This window comes from Phocoena phocoena, chromosome 19 (genome assembly GCF_963924675.1).
Source record: "Phocoena phocoena chromosome 19, mPhoPho1.1, whole genome shotgun sequence".
In the NCBI taxonomy this organism is placed as follows: domain Eukaryota; kingdom Metazoa; phylum Chordata; class Mammalia; order Artiodactyla; family Phocoenidae; genus Phocoena; species Phocoena phocoena.
The window spans coordinates 45,340,406-45,363,954 of NC_089237.1; the positions used below are offsets into that span (position 1 = coordinate 45,340,406).

The 23,549-nt window shown below is 38.8% G+C and overlaps 2 protein-coding genes across 2 annotated transcripts in view; one reads left to right on the forward strand and one right to left on the reverse strand.

Annotated features, from left to right (window-relative positions):
• NSRP1 (nuclear speckle splicing regulatory protein 1) overlaps positions 1-3,363 on the forward strand; it is a 73,198-nt gene extending 69,835 nt beyond the window's left edge. The window contains exons 6-7 of the mRNA XM_065897599.1: positions 252-360; positions 2,304-3,363. Coding sequence (XP_065753671.1) covers positions 252-360; positions 2,304-3,363 — 1,169 coding nt within the window. The remainder of the gene's footprint in view (positions 1-251; positions 361-2,303) is intronic.
• A 12,160-nt stretch (positions 3,364-15,523) lies between these two features.
• SLC6A4 (solute carrier family 6 member 4) overlaps positions 15,524-23,549 on the reverse strand; it is a 36,843-nt gene continuing 28,817 nt past the window's right edge. Inside the window, exons 15-16 of the mRNA XM_065898036.1 lie at positions 20,574-20,741; positions 15,524-16,180 (exon numbers count right to left, since the gene is read on the reverse strand). Of these exons, the coding sequence (XP_065754108.1) occupies positions 16,106-16,180; positions 20,574-20,741 (243 nt within the window). The 3' untranslated portion in view covers positions 15,524-16,105. The remainder of the gene's footprint in view (positions 16,181-20,573; positions 20,742-23,549) is intronic.

Below are 23,549 nucleotides of genomic sequence, written 5' to 3' on the forward strand. Positions count from 1 at the left end.
TCATTGCTTCCTACTCGTGGTCATTTCTCAAGGTCTAAGTAAAATGTGTACTTAAAAATAGCTTAATTGGCAAGTGCTTATCAACTTTAAGTGGAAGAAAACCAAATGTATAAGACTTGGTCTAAGCATGTACTATGTGTTCATCTAGAGCACCACTTCATACACTGTGTTACATACTCTGTGCCTGTGAAACTGAACTGCATTTTGCCTTTTTGAATATATTATTCTCACTTTTGCTTTCATTCTCTTAGCACGTTTGGATGTAACCAAGCAGAGCGATCTCAGTGGATTTTATAGGCACCTATTAAATCAAGCAGTTGGTGAAGAGGAAGTACCTACATGCAGCTTTCGTGAAGCCAGGTGAGATGTGGCATATGGAATATTTAGAAGAAAGATACTGTTCATGATTTGTGATTGTGGGATCATTTTAACTCTCTGGAAGTAGAGGATTGCAGTATTGCATATTGTGTTGTTAGCCAAACCTGACCTAATTGAATGAATAACTAGGGATTTACAGTTTTTTAATTAAAAAACTTTTAGTTCAAGTTTATTTTTATTTTACAGTAATTCTACACGCATGTTCAGATAGTATATAAAAAGAGAAGTGTATATATATATTTTTTAACATCTTTATTGGAGTATAATTGCTTTACAATGGTGTGTTAGTTTCTGCTTTATAACAAAGTGAATCAGCTATACATATACATATATCCCCACATCTCCTCCCAAAAAGAGAAGTATATTTTTTTTCATAAATAGGACCTAGCCTCCATAAAACATAAGATTCACATAATCAAGGGCTTAGAAATACATTATCCAATACGTAGCCGCTAGTTACATGTAGCTGTTTAAATTTAAATTATATTAAATCTAAAATTTTGGTCACAACAGTCACATTTCAAGTATTCCATTGCCACATTTGGCTAGTGGCTACCATATTGGACAGCACAGATATATGGACATTACTATGTAGACATTTTTTTTTTTCTGGCCTTGCTGCACAGCCTGTGGTATCTTAGTTCCCGAACCAGGGATTGAACCTGGGCCCCGGCAGTGAAAGTGCTGAGTCCTGACCACTGGACCGTCAGGGAATTTCCCATTTCTGTAGACATTTCTATTAATACTGGTCTAGAAAGTAAGGATTGGAGGATTTTTGAATAAAATTATAAAATATTATGGGGATGGTGAAATGATTATGGTGTAAGTTTATAGCTGAAGGTAAAATTTGTCTTAAACTTGTATCTAAGGAAATCATTTATTGGAATAGAAACATTCAGATAAGAGGGTCTGAGTCTTTGTTGCTAGGGAAAGAGGAGATGCAGGAGAATGGAATTAAGGATGAAGAGAAGGGATTACACCCCAACTACTAGGTTTTGATTGTAAAATTGATGAGAATTATGAGTCTCAGAAAGCATATTTGAAGACTGAAATTTTTGAATGAAAAATTAGAGTTTCATCTGGAATTGTTGTGAGGCCAGCCGTGAAACTTCATAATGTCATGTAGTAGTTGCAATTCCCAGAGTCTAATAATAGAATTCCTAACTATTAGTGAGTCCTTTAGCCAAGACACTTTTGCCAGCAATTGCTAGAGAGCCATAGTTGTTGCTTTGTTTGTTTGGTAAGTGATTAGTGAGAATAAATGTGTAATGTAAATAAATTAACCATGCTTATTGGCTGGGAAAATGTAGGTGATGTAAGCAGTGTTAATGTAACTGATCGTAATAGCTGGATAGATTCTCATATTTCCATTTTGTTGTAAAAGATGCCAAGGGGTAGAGCAGGATGCTGGTGCCTTTTCAGTCATGAGAGGTATTATTTAGTGATATTTAGAATTAGGTTTTGTCACCATTTTGCTGTGAAAAAATTTATCTTCTTCTTCCAGGACTATTTTTAAATATTTTTAAAAATAAAATAAAAATCCAATAAAGCCACAACTTGAACCTCATGTTGTAAACTAGTACTTATCTTCAGAATATATCTTTTCGCAATTATTCTTTGTCTGTGCTTGGCAAAAATGAAGACCTTGCACACACCCCTGCCTGAAGGTTCTAGTGGTCCATACAGAAGGGCTGATTTTTACTTTTTCATTTCTACCAATATTGAAAATATTCGGAATGGTTAGAAAATACTAGTTTGCAGATGTTTACAAGGTAAATAGACAGCACCTTTTCGAATTTAGGATAATCAGAAGGTTTATATAGTGTAGGTGTATTGACTTAAGTACTGATGAACTTTATATGAACACTTCATTTATTTACTATAATTGATAATGTAGCATTTTCTGTTACATTATTTTTCTTAAGGTCTGGGATAAAAGAAGAGAAATCAAAGGGATATTCCGATGAAGTAAGTTCAGAAGACAGAACAACACCTCATGAGAACTGCATTCTCCAAACTGTTGTGAAAGTAGAGGAAAACCCAGATGCAGACAGTGACTTTGATGCTAAGAGCAGTGAGGATGATGAAATGGAAGAAGATAATAAAGTGAACTGCAGAAGGGAAAAGGGCACAGAGACCTTAAAAAATGACTCCAGGCATCACAGAAGTCATACCCACTCACAGTCATCTAGTGAAGAAAGAGAGCATGGTACCAAATACCACACAAAAAGTTCCAAGTCAAGAGGACATGAGAAAAGGGAAGATCAGCACCAAGAGAGACAATCCAGGGAGGACAACTATTACACTGACCGTGATTACCAAAAAGAAAAGAAGGATTCCCATAGGCACAGAGAGGCAAGTTACAGAGATTCACACTGGAAGAGGCATGAACAAGAAGATAGACTGAGGGGAAGAGACCAGAGAGAAAGAAATGATAGGGAATGGAAAAGGGAGAGAGACAGGGAGAAATACCCCTCAAGAGAACAAGAAAGAGACAGACAACGAAATGATTATGACCGACACATTGAGAAAGGAGAGAAGGAAGAGAAAAGCAAAGAAAAGGAAGAGCATATGAAAGCAAGGAAAGAAAGATATGAAAACAGTGATAAATACAGAGATAGAGAAAACCGAGAAGTAAGTGTTCAATCTTCAGAAAGAAATCAAGAAAGAAAGGAAAGCCCAAATTCTAGGGCAAAGGATAGGTTTCTTAACCAGGAAAGAGCCAATAAAATGAGAAACATGGAAAAGGACAAAGAAAGAAACACAGAGAAACCCTCTAGTTCTGAAACATCACTGGGAGCAAAACACAGATTCACAGAGAAATGCCAAGGGACTGGCAAAGAACAAGAGAGGCCACACGAGACAGTGAACAAGTTTGCAAAGCGGAGCAACGAAGAAACTGTAATGTCAGCGAGAGACAGATACTTGGCCCGGCAAATGGCACGGGTTAATGCAAAGACATATATTGAGAAAGAAGATGATTGATAACTGCCCCAGTAGGAAGACCTATGGAAACACAGAAAATTATAATTCCTGGAAAATGTTGAGTGAACACATAAAGGAGTGTGTTAACAGTGGTTGGGAGGGTATTTTAAAATATATTTTCAAAATTCATTTTTGGTTTAGGTTTAAGTCAGAAGTCAATCCTTTTATCTTGAATGTTTAACTAAATTAATATATAATATTTACTTATCAATACCACATTCTTGGTTGTATTCAAGCAACCTAAAGAGAGTGCTGAATCCCCGTAGGTACTTAATGAGGAAAATTGGCTCCACTACAACCATTAAAAAATAATTTAAATAACTCTTCTATGTTGCATTTGTTGCAGGAGCTGTTTGTTTTATAAATGTCATGTTTCAGATAAAAATATGTGGATTTGAACAGAGAATATTGTTTTACTTTATGTTCTAAAATTTGTATTAAAGTGTAAAATACAGATCACACATCTTGTCTAAGCTTTTTAGCCCACAACATACTCACTTAAATGAAAATAAAAATAGTGATATATTTGTATGTTTAATTGATGCTTATATTTTATTTTAAAAATAATGTCATTCCTGTCATGCTGTAATTCCTCTTTTTTTAATTTAAAAATCACTTTAATTCTGAAACCCTAGCAAGTTAGTAAATTGGTTATGTGTATAAATCAGTTATAGCTGAGGGTGAAAAGATGGAGATACCAGCCTAAAGAAATTACCTAAAGATCCAGGTGGCCTGTTTATGAACATGTCTTGTTTAATATACTCTAAAAAATATAGTACATCTTATTAGAGTTTCTATTTATATATCAAAATAAAACTAAAATTTCTGTACTAAGTCTTTGAAACTTAACCATTTGAAGTTATAAACTGTAAATAATTTATTCACGTGAAAAGGATGAATCATACGGAGAAAACAGTTCTGTTAACAGTCTTCCCATTAAGAAAGTGCTATTTTTATCTCTCATACTTCATGAAGAGTTACCACATTGTCTTATTTTAGAAGGATAAACGTAGTTTAGTAAGAATATTGTCTTTAAGAAAATATATATAAAAGATCAAATTTAGCATTCATAAATCATTTTGTTATACTTTTTAAACCAGAAAGGAAAAGTAGCAAGAAAGCTAATGCCTGTATCTCTTGACTGACATATTAAATATCAGTTACACCCTAATAATTTAAAATATATCAGTGACAGTGACAAACACTTCAAAAGCACTGACTTTGTGTACACAGAGGGGTGCAGTATAATGTAACTGTGAAAGAGTTAGGGTGAGATCATGGAAGACCATGAGTGACAGGCTAAAAATCTTCAACTTTGGTGGAGAATTGGATTCCTTTGTTAGGGTTGTCATACTAAAGCCATATATTGGGAAGATTTCACTTGACTATAGTATGCAAGATAAAGCCTAGGAGAAAGAGACTGGAAGTGGAGAGATCTGATAAGAAACTGTTGATTTCCCTCTCCCAGTAATTCAGAGACTCAAAGCAGCATGGATGGTTTAGATAGGAAAAGTTACATATTTAAAAAACAAAATTATTTAAGTGTAATTGATTTACATTATTGTGTTTCAGGTATATAGCATAGTGATTCAGTTTTTTTTTTTTAGATTCTATTATAGGTTATTAGAAGATACTGAATGTAATTCCCTGTGCTATATAGTAAAGCATTATTGCTTATTTATTTTATGTACAGTAGTTTGTATCTGTTAATCCTATACTCTTAATTTGTCCCTCCTGTCCTCCCTCTCCCCTTTGGAAGCCATAAGCTTGTTTTCTAGGTCTATGAGTCTTTCTGTTTTGTATGTAGATTAATTTGAATTATTTTTTAGAGTCTACATATAAGTGATACAGTATTTGTCTTTCTCTGACTTCACTAAGCATGTTCTTCTCTTGGTCCACCCATGTTGCTGCAAATGGCAATATTTTATTCTTTTTTATGGCTGAGTAATATTCCACTGTGTATATATACTACATCTTCTTAAGCCAGCCTGTTGATGGGCACTTGAGTTGTTTCCATGTCTTGGCTATTGTAAATAGTGTTATGAACATTGGGGTGCACGTATCTTTTCCAAGTAGAGTTTTTGTTTTTTTCTGGATATATACCCAGGAGTGGGATTGCTGGATCATGTGATAGCTCTGTTACATAATACTTTTATTAACCAAGTTTGACATAACTCAGGGAGAAACTGCAAATTAAGGATTTCTTCTCTCTCCTTCCCCAGATGTACAGGTGTTTTTGCCTCTTTGGCATTCACTCCCCCATTTCTGAGAATAGTGCCTTGATTTTCACTTGGGAAAGTACCCTTCACTACTCTTAGTCCAGTGTTTCAAATGGGGCTGTAAGAGCTCCAGGAAGGTATGTGACTCAAGATAGGCCAATTCTGAGACTTGTCATAACTTAAAGTGATGTTTTCCAGTAGAATTCTAGACTGTGAAGATGAAGTAATTCCAGAGTTACATGGGAAAATGAGTGCCTGACTGCCTGACAGAATAAAGCCCACACAAAAGAAAACAGAAATGAGAGGTGAGAAGGACAAAGATCTGATGATTGCTTTTGAAACTTTGGCTCTAGTAGATCATATTTCGATATTTAAACCAGTATTTTTCTCTTGGGCCGATTGGATTTGGATTTCTACCAAAAAAGCCCTATTTGACACAAAAAGGTTCCACCTCTGATAAGTCTGTGCCAAAAATCACCAGAATATTCTTAGTAAGCTTTTAAAAATTGTAGGATAACAAACATAAAGAAAAGTCCATATATCATGAGTACATAATTTAATGGATTTACACAGTGAACATACCCAGTTCAAAAAGAGACCATTTACCTACCCCACAGAAGCTCCCCTCAAACCATTTCCCAGTGTATTCCCTGCCTTTAACACCATAGATTAATTTTGCTTGTTTTCTTGATTGTATAATATTTATCCATCTACTGTTGATGGCCATTGAGTTATTTCCATTTGGGGGTTATTATGAATAATGCTTCTAGGAACATTCTTACATTTGTCTTCTAGTATGTACATGTATATGTTTTGATTGGGTAGGTCCTAGGAATGGAATTGCTGATCCATAGGGTAAGTATATGTTCATAATAATAGGTAATGTCAGTTTTCCAAAATCAATGTATGAGAGTTACAGTTGCTTCACATTCTTGCTTACACTTGTAATTGTTTAACCTTTGTCTTTTTGTCCTTTAATTTGAGCCGTTCTGGTGGGTGTGATGGTATCTCATGGTTTTATTTTGGGGTTCCCTGATGACTTTCATATTTATTAGCATTTTGATATCAGTTTTGAAGTATCTGTTTCTTTTGCCTGTTGTTTTTTAATTTTATTTATTTATTTTTGGCTGTGCTGGGTCTTTGTTGCTGCGTGTAGGCTTTCTCTAGCTGTGGCTAGTGGGGACTACTCTTCATCGTGGTGCGCAGGCTTCTCATTGCAGTGGCTTCTCTTGTTACAGAGCATGGGCTCTATGCGCGGGCTTCAGTAGTTGTGGCGCATGGACTTAGTTGCTCTGCGGCCTGTGGGATCTTCCCGGACCAGGGCTTGAACCCGTGTCCCCTGCATTGGCAGGTGGATTCTTAACCACTGTGCCGCCAGGTAAGTCCTGCCTAATTTTTTTTTTTTTTTTTTGTGGTACACGGGCCTCTCACTGTTGTGGCCTCTCCCGTTGCGGAGCAACAGGCTCCGGGCGCGCAGGCTCAGCGGCCATGGCTCACGGGCCTAGCCGGTCCGCGGCATGTGGGATCTTCCCGGACCGGGGCACGAACCCGTGTCCCCTGCATTGGCAGGTGGACTCCCAACCACTGCGCCATCAGGGAAGCCCCTGGCAATAGTTTTTTGACCTGGGTGGTAGTTACTTGGCTGTTCACTCTATCAATTGTAAATGTGTTTTATATATTATTCTGTATGCATAAGATATCTCACAGTAAACATTTTTGTAATTTAAGATTTTTAATATATGAATGGAGGAATGTTGGCCATGCTGGTTAATCTTAGTCATTTCTATAGGAAGAATATGTAGATGTTGATTAGTCAAATGGCTTATGCACAGGGCAGCAGTTCTTTGATAATGAATTATTTGGACCAGTATAAACAAGGGGTTCATTATATTTGTTGCTAGATACGTGTTCTTTTAAATATATGAGGTCTAAAATAATGTACTTAAAAGAAATTATTATGAATTGGTAAACAGCTGTTCCTGTGATTCAGTGTCTTTAATTTTCCTTCTCCCTCCCCTTGTTTACTCCTGTTCCAATCATACCAATTACACAGTGCTGTTTCAAGGTAACCGTGCCTTCTCACATACTAATCGCTTTGCCTGGAAAGTCATGTTTCTGCCTAACTCCTTATTTTTAAAACTGAAGTGTGATTGCCTCCAGAAAACCTCTTATAATACCTTTCTTTGTTTCAGCCACACCTCTGTTTCCTTTTAATTCTGTGGGTAATACCATCACAGCATTATGGTATAATGATTGTATGTTAGTTGTTTGAAGGCAAAGATCTGGTCTCAACTTTGTATGCCCAGTACCTACTATAATAGCTGGCATGAGTGAACGTTTAGAAAAGTTTTTACTTCATTGTTTTAACTTCATTTACTTTAATATCTGTTAAGTATTTCTTAAAATTAGAATTTTAAAACAAGAATGAACTTAGAAATCATCTATAACCCCTCGAATTTAAAATGTTTTTAAGATGGTATGACATCAGGTTTAATAGCTGAGATTTGGAAATCTTGGGTCCACCACTTGCTGCATAATCTTGGACAAATTAAGTTCTCTGAACTTTATTTTTTCCTTATTTGTAATATGAGGATAATAAAAGGGTCTCTTTCATAAGACTGATGTGAGGATTGCTTGAAACAATGTATGTAATGCTGTGCCTGACGTTAGCACACAGTAAATACTAGTGTGTATATATTTCATATGTATATATATTGTGTGTATATATGTATATTATTACCCATGAGGAGATGGGGCCAGTAAAGTTGAGTGACTTAAATAAGGTTCCTTAGCTTGGTAGTGGATGAGAAAGGACTTGATCTTGTCTTCTCAATTCTATCTGGTTGCTCTTAACACAGGTGCAGAAAAGTTTTTTTGCTTTTGGTAAAATGTATGACATGAGCCATACTTACTATGGAGGGAAACTAGGCCAGACAAATGACATGAAGTATGCATTATTTTCATGTATTCAGCAAATTGGGGGCTATGTACCAGATATGCTAGAGTCTTCTTAATTGTGTTAAGAAGACAAAGCCTTAAGAATCAAAGGAATACTAAGCAGGAAAGATTTTGGAAAAAGAGTTTAGAGATACACTTTAATACTGAAGTTTCTGTCTTGGGAGATGCTTTGTCCAAGCTTTGCCCATCCCACTATACTGCTAATCCCATTCCTCTCTCTGCCCCTTAAGAAAAGACTATGGCTTTCTTAGGCTATAATTGTAACAATTAATGAATGTAAACCGGTCCTCTTCCTTTTTCACCATCCCTTCCCTAACAATTCAATCCAAAAGCCATTAAGTGGGGCTGAGCAAGGTAAAACTATCATGACCCAGAGCTGGGTGTCACTAAAACACAGTGAAGAGCATCGTGAAGGAGCAGCCCAAATGAATGTGAGGGGTGATCCATGCAGAAAGGAGGTCCATTCAGGATATCTGAGCCCAAGTGGTGGAGGGGGAGGCATCTGTGCAGTGGATGGTGATGGTGACTGCCCACCAAGGGATGTCAGCTTGAGCACGGTGAGAAGGGCATTTGTACAGGGACAGTCCCAACATAAGGTGTCAGAACCTGAATGGGGTAAAAAGGGCTATGTAGGGCTTCCCTGGTGGCGCAGTCGTTGAGAGTCCGTCTGCCGATGTAGGGGACACGGGTTCGTGCCCCGGTCCGGGAGGATCCCACGTGCCGCGGAGCGGCTGGGCCCGTGAGCCATGGCCGCTGAGCCTGCGCTTCCGGAGCCTGTGCTCCACAACGGGAGAGGCCACAACAGTGAGAGGCCCGCATACCAAAAATAAAAGGGGGGGGGGGCTATGTAGACGGCAGTGACAGCAGCAATGGAATATTGCTTACATTCAGGGATATTGATCAAAAGTAAATATATTTGTTATAATGGGAGCCATGTTTCTCACTGCCCTAGAAGGGGTTATAAACATGAAGAGAGAAAATTAGAATGAACTTTGTAGTGTTGGTTTGGAACTGGAGTTACTGGTATAAACTCATATCGTTTTCAAGATAGAGAAATAATAATAGATGAAAATGTGTGTTTTTGTGCACACATGTGAGAAGACGGGATCAGTGACACTCCAATGAGCATACCTGGCACCTAGATCTCGGTTTCTAAATATATTCTTCACTAAAAGAAACCAGGACTTCTTGGAGAAATGGCTGTGGCAGAGAAAGTACAAGATGATACTGTAACATCTTACTCCAGAAGGTAAGGAAGTGAGTGTTCCAGGAGTGATGGGGACATGTCAAAAGGATACCGGAGCCAGCTTGAAAGGATTCTCACTGGCTAAATATGAAACCATTTGAGCATCAAAATGAATAATAATTGATTATAATCCATTGAATAAAATAAGAATCCGTAAAAAATGAAAGTTAGATGAGGAACAACAGTGTATTTGCACAGTCTGAGAGTAAACCCCCTACAAAATATTAATTACAAAAACAAAAGGAATTTTACTTGGTGGAAAGTCTGGCAGATACCACCTTAATGAAGTGATTTGAGTTAATATCACCAGTATGGGGACAAAAATTGAATCATACTCAACCTGATAGAATGTGCTGAGAACACATCATCATTCCTGTGATATTTCTGCCAAAAATGTATATTAGCTTGAATCTAATCATGAGTCAAGTATCAAATCAAATTGAGAGAAACTCTACAGAGTAACTAGCTTGTAATATTCAAAAATGTCAAGTTCATGAAACAAGGAAAGTCTGGAAAACTGTTGCAGACTGAGGGAGACAAAAGAGACATGAACATGTGGTTCTAGACTGGAACCTTTTGGTAAACAGACGTAATTGAATGGTGTCTGAGATTAGATGACAGTAATGTATCAATGTTACTTTCCTGATTTTGATGGTCCTATTGTGATTATGTAGGAGATGTCCTTGTTTGTTGGAAACACATCCTTCATGATTTTCCTTTTTTAATTTAGCATCTGTATTTTGGCTTCTATGGATGATGCTTTTTTTTTTAGTTAAGACATTTTTTAATCGATTTACAATGTTGTGTTGACTTCTGCTGTACAGCAAAGTGACTCAGTTATATATACATTCTTTTTTTTTTTAATTATTTATTTTTGGCTGTGTTGGGTCTTCACTGCTGCATGTGGGCTTTCTCTAGTTGCGGCGGGCGGGGGATACTCTTCGTTGCCGTGCGCAGGCTTCTCATTGTGGTGGCTTCTCCTGTTGCGGAGCACGGGCTCTAGGCTCGTGGGCTTCAGTAGTTGTGGCTCACGGGCTTATTTGTTCTGCAGCATATGAGATCTTCCCAGACCAGGGCTCGAACCTGTGTCCCCTGCATTGGCAGGCGGATTCTTAACCACTGTGCCACCAGGGAAGTCCCACATGCAGTGATGTTTTGGGGGATGTGTAAATGTTTTGACAATATACAGTTAAGATTTTTCTTTTAACCTTAAGAGTTTGGAAAGGTTTTTTTGGTTTTGTTCTGTTTTGTTTTTTAATGAGACAGAATCTATTCATCATGATGTTATGAGTTATTACAGTAATAGTTCACAACAAAAGGCATTTACTGATACCTTAAAATATAGTTTGGAACATTTATGACTAAACTGCATAAATGTATACATGGGCATTTCATGCATCTTAAAGAGGGGACTCCTATTTTGTATAAATAAAACAGGTTTAATTCTGTCACTGAGGTTTAAAAATAAACACGTTTCATGTAAAAAATAATGTTTCATGGAAAATTTCATATTATCACTGTTGACAGGTGAATAGTGGAAGAAATTTATTTTTCTTAGCTCTAAATAATGTGGAAGAAGAAAGGAAAGATGAGGAAAAAGAAATACCATTTATATAATTCAACTAACTGTATATAATCCACACTTTGAAGCACCTCATTGATACGTTCAACACACAAAGTATCCTGAAAATGTTTTTTGTAAATCAAATCATATTTTAAATGCCACTGGAGAAATAACTGCAAATTCTTATGTAAAGTCCCTAATTTTATCCTTTAAACTTTGCATTTTTCATGTATCAAGTTTTAAGATAAGGTACACTTATCATATTAGAGTTTGAATAAGAATCAAATCGTTTTTTTAAAAAAAAACAGCATATGTTCTTATTTATTTATGGAAATTTAGGTATTTTAGCATAGAGATGGGCTAGCTGCTCCTTCCTAAATATTTGTTGTTTGGACTGTCAGTGTTTACAAACTGTTAGAAATAAATTATCTACTATAATTGTAGTCTTCAGTTGTAGAACTGAAGGACTGAAATCATCTTTTCTCTCTCCTAAATGATAAGGTTCTTCTTAGTTCAGCAGACATAAAACTTTCTTCTGATGACATGCCCCACCAATGCACACTGGTTCCAAATTAGATTTGGCCAGTGAAATAATCTCTTTTTGATAATTTAAGGGAAAAACTTGCATTGGTGGCAGAGCAATTTGGTGTGAATTTTATGATGTGTTGGTAAGAGAAATAGAACCTGAAATTCCAATTGAAATATACTGTGAATTATTTCCAAAAAATAAAGACTTCTCCTGAAAAGATGATTTGTTTTGAAACACCTAATGTAGAAACAGTACTGAATGAATTCTAACTGTATGTAACAAAAGGGAAGACATATTTAAGATTCCATCTTTTCCATTGTGGTAAATGCCTACTAAACAATTGAGAGGGGCATTATTTCATTCTAGGAGAGGAAATAAAACTTAAGCTCACCTTCCTTTAGAAACTTCCAGATCCCAAGAAAAGTAGAGAAATTAGCTAGGTTTGTTTCTGCCTCTAAATGTAGTTATCTGAACTTTAAAATATTGTCCTATCATTGAAATTTAGAGACAGTTAAGCAATGAGGGGAAAAGGTGATACTATAAAAAGTAAGAAAAAAGATTTAGAGCTTTTAAAATAGTCCTTCCATGGAACTGAACGTGACAAATTTTAATAAATATCAGACTTATCTCTGATATTGAAGAAAAGAATTCAGAATGTTTCAAGTGGACCAGGAAAGCTTTCCACAGTGTAAGAATATTCCCTGTCTTAATGGGTTTCTTTCCATATTTGGATTTATAAATTTCAGTCTCTAACATACTTCTCAAGCAAGCATTTTCTAAGTTTCCCTTCCTAATTTAGAGCCTTTTGTGTAACTCTCCTTGCGTTTTTAAATAATGATGACTTTAAAGTATACAACTTCTGGGCTTCCCTGGTGGCACAGTGGTTGAGAGTCCACCTGCCAATGCAGGGGACACGGGTTCGTGCCTCAGTCCAGGAAGATCCCACATGCCGCGGAGCGGCTGGGCCCGTGAGCCATGGCCACTGAGCTTGCGCGTCCGGAGCCTGTGCTCCGCAATGGGAGAGGCCACAACAGTGAGAGGCCCACGTACCGCAAAAAAAAAAAAAAAAAAAAAAGTATACAACTTCTTCCACTTAGCATAGGACTATTTTGCTTTTATTGCTTTATGGGGATGACAGGTTGTAGTATAGTCTCTCTGAGGAATCTGTTATTTCACTTCCCCATCCATCTCTGACAATAAAAGAAAAAAGGGAGGGTAGAAAATGCCTTCTGAATACTGCCTTATTTAATGATATCTTAAGCACCAGATGTTGATTTATGAGCAAAGAAACATGCTATGAAAGGAACCAGGTGTGGATTGTACCACTGGGTAGCTAAGCATTGTCTAAAATGCGTAAGAACGGCACAGTTAAGCCACTGCATTCCATGGTTTTAAGCTGTGCTTGACAGTGACCTCCAAATCAGTTATACAACAGATACAATGTATCAGGTCAGCCTTTCCTAATTATCAAAAGAATATGGTTCTAATTCTAGGAGAATAATCTCCCTTTTAAGGGGTCAGGGTGGGGTGGGTGAATTAAATGGAAATTCATACTTACACTTAAATATTGAGGTTGGTGGCACCAAATTAACAAGTTTCCTAAAAAGCAGGGACGATGAGAGAGTGACTCATCTCAAGAATAACTTTTTGCCTTAATTTGAGATTCATTATTTGGTTTGATTGTTATTGTTTGATTTTGGAGCTAATACATTGACTTTGGGTTTGTTGGGGTCTTTGCATCCATCTCTACATGGGGCAGCCAGGGCAATGAATTTAGGTTACAAGTCATATGCATTCCACACAACAAATGGAATAAGTTTTAAATGGGTTGCAAGTTTTTTGGAATAAAGATGAATTCTTTGGACTCCATTACATGTCAACATATAGGAACAACCTCAATCAACTGAACTGCCTCCATGCCTTTGTTTGTGTCTTGCCTATTTCTCAGGTATTTCTCACTAATAAAATCACAGAAAAAAAATTAACTTCAGTACTTAAATAACTTTACAATTCATTCAATTTTTATTTTTTACTTTTATGTAAATGCTACATTAGATGTAAAAGGTCTTTAAAAGATTATTTTAAAGTCCATTTACCAACTCAAGTTTTCCTTAAAAAAACATCCATGGTATAGTATTGATAAATAGGGGTCAAGTAAATGCAAACTATGCTGAGGAGAGATGTTGGATTTTTTCCTGTCTAGTGACATTTGAAAACTTTTCAAAACACCTGTATAACACCTGGCTTGACAAAACTTTGTTTGAAAAAGTGCTTTTTAAAAAATGATATCTTTGGAAAATGCATAAGTGTGTGTGGGATGGGGAGAATACATATCTGAATATATTTATAAAGCAAGTTCTTAAATTTGCAAAGCTGTTTACCACTGAATACGCTGCCACTTATATAACCTCTCTCCTTTCAGCATGCTAGAAAGCAAAGAGAAGACATGAGGTAGCAGGAAGGAATGAAAGAGTGAAGATAATGAAGGTAGGTCAGTTAAGAGTCATTTTTAAATCCCCCTCTCTTTTCCTCTAATATTTTGGGAAACTTCTCAGCAGCTAACATCTATGAGGAAAATATTCTGCTAGGAAAAGCAAAGAATCAGCAATAGAAGAATGTAGGGGGAATACAGGAAGATGGCCAGGGAATATTGTTGGGGAAAGGAAGCCAAGGGAGGAAGCTCTATAATTGGATTAAACTAGGCTTCTGCTATATAGATCTTTCTATAAGGTTAGGATTAAGTTAGATTTATGTAGAGGACTGATGCGATATGGGGCCAGATCATCGAGTCCTTTTATCATTGACTAGGCTTTACTCCCTTTAAGATTTTGGTAAGGAAATCTCACACTACAAGGTAAAATTTGCTTCTCTACCTATGCACCTGAGAATCCCAAGCCACTGAAGGTCAAATATACTTGATCTGTATTAAGGGTTTTATGTGGCATGTAAGGTTATTCACTTAACTGACCCTTTTCCAATCAGGCTTACTTAGACTCAGTCTTGAAAATTATCTGGAGGGCTCAGTATCCTGGTAGCCAGCCAGGAAGGGTCAAGCAGTTGGGAGGAGGTTCATTTAAGGCTAACCCAGATTCTCCAATTACTTTTGGGTTGAGGATGACCTTGGTTTAGGTCAGGGTACCAGAGCTCTACACTCTGTGAAAATTTGATTTATCCACTCTTCACAAAGCCAAGTAACCTTAATGGTTAAACTGAGTCATTTGAAGTAGACAGAGCTTAAACCAGATGGTCAACTGAACACTGAAGATGCATTTATCAATATTCATCTTCAAAGTAGTTCATAGCCAAGCCACAGTTACTAATGAAATAGGCCAGATTTGCCTATGGAACATTATCCTGAATGTTTAGCAGAGAGAGACAAGAAGATGGCAGTGAAGTGCAAGAAATACTAAAGCATGGCCCATAAAGGAAGATGTATGGGCTAAAGTTCATTGGAAAAGGAGCGGGTGGCAGAGTGTGTTGTAGTAATTATACCCTTCAAATAATAACATACATACAAATTTCAGTAGGTGGAATTTGTTAATGTAAGAAAAACTAGAGGAAATTCATAAAGTTTGTAATGGGCCCAAAGTATTAGAATGGAGATAGGGATACACTGGAACAACAGTATACACAAACACACATGCTCACATGTACACATTATTTTTCAGCTTAGCTTCTTACATCCTCCTCTCCTGACTCCAGAGCAGTACACAGGTTATAGGGTTCTAGTAGATTCCAGCTATAGTAGAATTCTATGCTACTCAGGAAATATATGGCTAGCAAGACAGTATCCCTGTTTTCTTCTAAATGGTTTATGCATTCATGAACAGTGAAACCTTTGGAAGCAAACGATGTTAAATACTGATGATCGTAACAAGGAATGATACAGGAGACTTTCACAGACTTGATCCTAAACCTAATCCTAACTGACGATATTGTGGTTTTCATCACCTCCATACACACCCTCCCACATCCAAAGCAGTCCACTTCAGCTGCATCACAGAGTCTAACATGATAACATGTCTGGGAGATTTCACAGAAATAAGTGGCTGGAGGCCATAAGAGTCTGGGCACCATAGTCTTTTGGGACTGTGTCTCTATGAAGAAGGCCCTTCCATCTGCAGGCTTAGCTGGCAGCTCATTGACTTAGAGGGGGAAGGCGAGGTGTGACTTCTCAGAACTGGAGGAAGAGCTTGTTGGGAAGCCATTTTCCTTTCATTGATGTTTTACACAGCATTCAAGTGGATATCCCCACAGGGAATTTCTGTCGGTGTTTCTGGAGTGATACCTTTAATAAGACGCTGTTAGGAAGAAAACATGACGTTATAAATATTCTTATAATTTAACAGTTTAAAATTTTTTTCAATATTAATACAAAGGTTAAGTAGCATTTAAATGTAAATTGGAATAGTCTTACTGACTTTCCTTAAGAAAGGAATCCGCAATTTATTTGTTCTCAAATATGGGTAAAAATGGCATATTCAGGAACTATATAAGCATCTGTAAACTAATTAAGAAAGTCATCATAACACTAATGGGAGAAATGATGGACCTTCAATAGAACCTCTGCTGGCCTGTAACATGCCTTTGATGGCCTGGGAAAGGGCATCCTTTTCTCTTGTCAGAGGAGGCTTCATGTGGCCCACAGAGCTTGGGAAGCAGAGTGAGCTCTGGATTCTGGCTCCCCCCACCTCAGCCATGCTCCTTGTGCCTGCATACATGCTACAGGCACAGTGCACAGTGCCATCAGCCACTGTAACAGCCAGGATGTTACTGATTTAATGAATTTACCTGTCAAGGAGCACTGGTTAGTTCACACAAGGGTGCAAATTATTACATAATTAAATTTTAAAAGATGTGCCCATTTAAATCATCATTCCTAAAGCAATCTCATGTTGATGTAGTACTTAGCACAGGGAAAAGGCTGAGAATTTTTACTTTAGAAACAGCTGAGGTACACAGAAGCTTTGGGACAGATCTGAAATATGCTTGGGCTTGGGTATGAAATATACAGCCTGCCTTGCAAAACTTAGCATCAGTGACACGAAGCAGCTCAGGGATGTGGGGAGCACTGCAGAAGTGTAGAAGAAAATCTTTGTTAAGTAAGTTGCTCAGTAAAATCTTTGATGCCAAAAGTCTGTACATATGGTGAGCAAGGCAAAATTGGATCTGAAAGCATATTTTGATTTATTGATTTTAGGTGAAGCTCTGCTACTTGTCCTTTTTACTTTGGATTGAAAAAGTATGTAGTCCCCTTCAGTTTTTTTTATTTCCTGGTTCTGGGGGTTGATTCTTCTTTAGGGAGCAGGGCCTATGGAATTTTAAAAGTTCCCATTCTCATAGGTAATGAAGTTCACAAAATTGTACATGTTGTGTTCCTAATGACCTTAGTATTTCAAGAACTAAACTCTCACACTGGAAATCCATTTAAAAACGAGTTGCTGCAGTGCTCATCAACTACCTGGACATGTCAAGTCATAGAAAGCAAAATTTCACAAACCATCCTTTCCCATAGATGAATCTGTAACCCATAACTGATTAAGGAGAATTAGGCCTTGCTAATTGGGAACTGGACACATCGCTCTAACTAGGGTAGAGGCAAGACCCACAGTAAACAACACTGTAAAGTAGAACATTTGGCTTTTGTGCCCTAGCCCCCACCTGCCCATTCTCCTGCCCTTCTGGCTGCTGATCTTCCCAAATGCCAGGTCTACCTTTGTCTTCCATATTTCAGCAGCATTCCAGTTGCCACGTTACTATCGCTCTCAAAATTTGCCAGTCCCTGGCCTTCTGCAAGGCAGTCATCTAAGCAATGGATCACTGTTGCCATCTTCATGAATGCTTACTTATTAGGGACCATCTTCCCAGTGTCTTTGTGCAGGTTACTAGGGGCTTCTGGGGGCAGTGACCTAATCCAGTTGATGACTCCAGCCTCGAGACTTCCAGGTTGCAGATGCACATGATAGCCTCCAAATTACAGGTGAGTAAGTGGTGGCTCACTCCACAAACTGTAGCCTTGTGTATGGCTAGGGCCCAGAAGAGGTAAGAAATTTACTTTTTATTTTCTTTTTAACCATACCAGAATTTTATATGAGTTCTCCCTCCCTCATAGATAGAATGTTCAAGACCATCAAGCCTGGTATTCACTAAAAATTTTAGTCCCTTGGGGTGCTTGGCAAAAACATGGCATGCTTTATTCTTATCAGAAATTAAGCATGCACATAGGCATGTTAAGGCTTTTGAGAAATCCTGTAGTAAAGAGACCTATTTACCTTGCCTTAATCCAGCATTCTCCAAAATTATTTGACCACGTAACCTTTTTCCCCCAGCAGTAACACTTATTGATATAAGTGTAGTTTTAAGAACTACTACTACTCCTTAAAACATACTTTGGAAATGTTAATCCAATTCAATGAGCACATTTTAAAGATGAAGAAACTAAGGCCCAGAGCAGGTAAATGACTTGCCATAGTCTTTTCCCTCCTAGGCCCCCTTGACCAGCTAGATCATGATGCTTCCTGGTAACCCACTGTTTCCCATCTGGTGGCCTATGACAAACATGGCCCTGCAATCAGCCTTACCTCTACTACTAATGGATCTGAGCTCTGTTAATTATACACCGTTGGGTGGCATTTCCTTGTGGCTAACGGGGAATTTGCAAGAAAGATGATCAAGACTTGAGGTACAGTCTGTGACCAAAGAATACTGAAATTTATTAACCTAACTAGAGTTCCCACCCCTGACCTTGGCCTCTGGGTTTGAGTCAGCTGGGCCAGTGGACTATCATGACTGCCATAAAGGACAACCTGAAGGAGCAAGTACAGTGACTCTTGTCTGAGCGTGTATTTCAGGCAACACCAGAGTCCAAGCCCCTTTGGGAGGAATGAGGTTGTGATAGGACTGTTTTGGGTGTAGGAAATTAGTAACTCCTGGCAGAGTTACTAATTCTGTTCACCTAGAATTCAGTTTTTCTGTTTGGAAAAAGAAGCAATCTCAGTTCTTAGAAAAGAGATGATGTTTAATGGCCTCACGTTCTCTTGCTTCGTGTTTCTTGTGAAATGTTTTAGGAAGATGAGTATGATGATCTGATATTTAAGTTTTGCTTCTAAGAGTCCATAGACTAGCCCACCTATGCTCTCAGGTCATTATAGAGCACAGGTCCCTCTAGCTCTCCCCCAAATACCACTCTTCACCTTTGAGCTTGTCTCCTACAAAAGCACCCGCCCACAGACTTCTAAGTGGCCGCTCCTTCAGGCTCTACTGCCACAGTAACCTTACTATGGCAAGAAACACAACCAAACAAGTAACGACCCAAGCATTTTCGATTCTGGTAACATTGCTAGGAATCCTGGCAGCCTGAACACTAACTCTTGTCAGTACAGGATGAAAAGTGGCAACTCATCTCTCCCTAACCTCTACAGCCAATTTCTACATTAGCAAACTATTAGTACCCTGAGGACACAAAAGAGAAGCTGCACCTAAACATGAAAGAGCATTGGACCAAAAACCAGAAGACTTGGATTCTGAGCCTCCCTGTACTGTGTATCCCCAGAGGACTTGGATTCTGAGCCTCCCTGTGCTGTGTATCCCTGGACAATTCACTGAAATAAGGAAACTATGAGCAGCATTATTCCCAGACTAGTATCTTTGTCTGCTAATGACACCTGCCCATCCACCTCACAAAGTATTTTGATAACAAAATAAAGTAGTCTACATGAAGATGCTTTAAAATACCTACAATCTTATACAAATTGTAAGATTCTGTTACTGAAATTTTTACAGCACATTATTCATTTACTGACATGAATCTTGCTAAAATGGGAACTTTTTTTTTCATTCCAGTGACTTGAACTAAAACTACGATATTGTTGCAACACCCTTATTTAGTGATTTTCAAAACAGCCCTTGTAGGGCTTCCCTGGTGGTGCGGTGGTTAAGAATCCGCCTGCCAATGCAGGGGATGTGGGTTCGAGCCCTGGTCCGGGAAGATCCCACATGCCGTGGAGCAACTAAGCCTGTGCGCCACAACTATTGAGCCTGCGCTCTGGAGGCCGCGAGCCACAACTACTGAAGCCTGTGCTCTAGAGCCTGTGCTCCGCAACAAGAGAAGTCAACGCAGCGGGAGGCCCACGCGCCACAACCAAGAGTAGCCCCCACTCGCTGCAACTAGAGAGCGCCCCCGTGCAGCAACCAAGACCCAACGCAGCCAAATAAATAAATAAATTTTTTTTAAAAAGCCCTTGTCACACTGCTGTTAGAAAATGACCACAGACATTTTCCATCATAATCTTCACTTAAACCAAGTGGATTTAATTTAAATCCACTTAAATCAAATTTGCGTTATTGCTCCAGACACCACTGATCTGATGTGCATGCCCAGTGCCATGCAGGAGGCAAAGCAGTTTTCTGATATGTTTAAAATGCTATACACCAAGCTGTGTGCTATGGTGCATCCAAATGGCCAGCTCACTCTTTCGCCTTTGTACTTGAGGCTTCTGGGAGATGCCTTAAGGTGATAGTGGCAGCTATTAGAGGCTACACGATGGTATAGTTATATAATTATATAAGACTAAGAGCCTCCTGGTGAATTCTTGTGGTGGACTTAACATCCTTTGAATAGAGCATAAGAAGAGAACCCTTTTCTCCCCAAACAGTTACCAATCTAAACACACACACACACACACTAGCACATACCTCCTTAAGTGTCCCTGGAGTGATGATCAGACGGTAAGTTATATACATCGGGATGCAGATGAAAGATGAGGTTCCTATGCAGTAACCCAGGATGATGCTCCACTGAGGATAATTGTACTGAAAAAGTCGTAGCTGTGGTGGGCTCATCAAAAAACTGCAAATGATGAACTAAAACAGATTCCAAGCAAGAAACATTCAAAACTTTTCACGATATCCACACAGAGACAGTCCATATACCACAAACACGGAACACTAAAGCTAAGACACTTTCAGGAAATTGCCTAAGTGTGATATATCCTAGATTGAACTCTGACACAAAGAAGTCACTAATTTCTGTGCCTCAGCTGCCAACAATGAAGCGGTTAGGGGCTTTTCTTGATTTTCCTCCCTACCCCCACCTCAGCCCCTACAGTGGGGATGCCAAGGCCTCAGAAGGTTATTTAGGGGGGTTACAGCACCCCTTTCAGGGCAAAGGAGAAGAGACGCATCCATCAGGAGTGGTTCAGGCCCCGATTTGTGAGACAGTGGAGGAATAAACTGGGAGACCTCTCCATAGCTCCTGCCAGTCCTAGGGCTTCATATTTCTTTCTGCTTTGTTTTCATTTCCTCCTGCATTTCTGCAGTGATTGTTTTTGGTAAGATGGAAGGCACCTAGGTCCAGGAGACATAATAAGGTTCTCAAGAGCTGGAGAAGACTCAGGCTCCTAGGTAAGTTCTCCTTCTCCCCCCTTTCCTTGCATTAACCCCAGGCTAAGAACTGGGATTTCAACAAGGATGGCTCTGCCGTGAGGCATCTTGACAATAAATGACTGCCTGCCACAGGCCCTTGTAATGAAAGAAATAATGGAAGGAAAAAGCAGCTCAATACACTTTTGACGTGAAAATTCAGTGAAGATTCCGACCAAGAAAAATTCCATGGTGTGCTCCCAGTACTCGGTTTATGAGTTTTCTTATTTCAGTTTGGTTTCCAGAGACAGCATAAATACCAGTTTTTGCCTAGTAACCACTGTGCTGAAATCGTTATTGCTCTTGATTTAATTTTATCTTATTATTTCATAGTCATAAAGAAGACAGTAATGTAAATTATTTGTGGGCTTAAACATCTATTTATATCTTTTTTTTTCTTTCTCTTCACATAATAAAATGGGAAATTGTTAAACACACATTCATCTTCAGAACAGTGTTATCCTAAGTCCAGGAGGAAGCTTTCAAAACAGGAGCCCAGCCAATCGCAAACCTTTCTCTGGACAGACTCCTCAGCCCCAGACCCGGCTACTAAGAAAGGTAATTTTGAAACAGGGAAAGGTGGGGTCCGGTTAGGAGCCATCCCTGCTGTAACTCATCTCATCGATGTCAGGTGTGTGAAACCTAATGCAGTTCAGGGAGGCCTCAAGCTCTCACTGTGTCCACTAAGTATTGCTCCAGACACCCCCTCGCACATCCCCACCTCCTCTTGCTCATATACGATATTTTTCTTTTTTATAACTTGGCTTCAGTGAAAAAGAATATTTTTAGTAAGCTACTCGTTGTTTACCTAAAGCAGCTTTAAAAAGCCCAAAGCAGGGGATCTGTTAAGTAAACCCAGAAGTGGAAGACAGATTTGCCTTCTCTTAATTGGGCCCTGGAGCACTTACCTTTAGAGGAAGTGAGTAGAGTGAACATCACAGGAATTATGTCATGTCCCTGAACCCAGATCTGTACCTGGGTTTTGCTGGGCACGGAAACTCATTGGCTGTACACCAAGAGTTCACCCAGTTTGCCAGACAACCACAGAAATGAAAATACTAAAAGCCTGGGGCCAGGACTAGGGTAAGGCATATGAGACATTCACCTTGGGCACAACATTTAAGAGGATGTCAGAATTTCAGTAATCAAGAAATAATAATAATATAATATTTTAGTGTAATACTTTAAAAAGACAAGCTCTAACAGGGCCAGATTAGGGCAAGGTGAGTGAAGTGAGACATGCAAGTGTATGGTTGGATCCTATATTTATTTAAAACGGTATTTTGTTCATCAGGGATTTTTTTTTGCATTAATTTTGATTTTTAAAAACTACTGCATAAAAATAGTATTTATCGGGACTTCCCTGGTAGTCCAGTGGTTAAGACTCCATGCTTCCACTGCAGGGAGCAAGGGTTCGATCCCTGGTTGGGGAACTAAGATCCCACAAGCTGCGCGATGCAGCCAAAAAAAAAAAAAAAAGTAGTATTTATCTTGACTACTGAGTTTTTTGGCACCCCCGGAAATTTTACGTCCAGGATGAGTGCCTTGCTTGCCTTTCCTGAGTCTCAGCCCTGAACATCATTCCCTCCCTGTGTGGAGAATATGAAAGTAGACAAACAAACAAACATGGCTTCTTCCCTCAGGCAACTAATCCAATATCTCTCCTTCCTTTAAAAAACAAATGAAAAGATTTAAGTAGATTATCAAGAAGCACTGGTAACAATATAATAACCCATTTATGTCAGGACTTCTGCTTCTACTAATGGCAGATTAGTGATCCAGACCAACCCTCTCACTGAAAACAACTAAAATTTCTGGATTTAAAAATACATTGTTTTAAATTTACCAAAAAGCAACAGCAAGCTGACAAGGTAATAAGGAACTACCAGGCCAAGATCTAGAGGAACACTGGAGCCCACAGCACACACCAGAGCCCCCAGGCCCTGAGAGTATCTGCTGCTTGGGGCAAAGGTTGGCTTTGGTTCTGGAAACCTCCAGGGTCCAGGGGAACGGAAGTCAAGGAGGGATTCTGGGGTAGAGAGAGACATGTGCAGCATTATGGAGGCAAGAATGAGCACGCTGTCCATCTTGTAGGTTAACGTCGAGATGTGCAGGTACAGAAAAGCACAAAAATAAAGAACCACCCCGAGGGCTTCCCTGGTGGCGCAGTGGTTGAGAGTCCGCCTGCTGATGCAGGGGACGCGGGTTCGTGCCCCGGTCCGGGAAGATCCCACATGCCGCGGAGCGGCT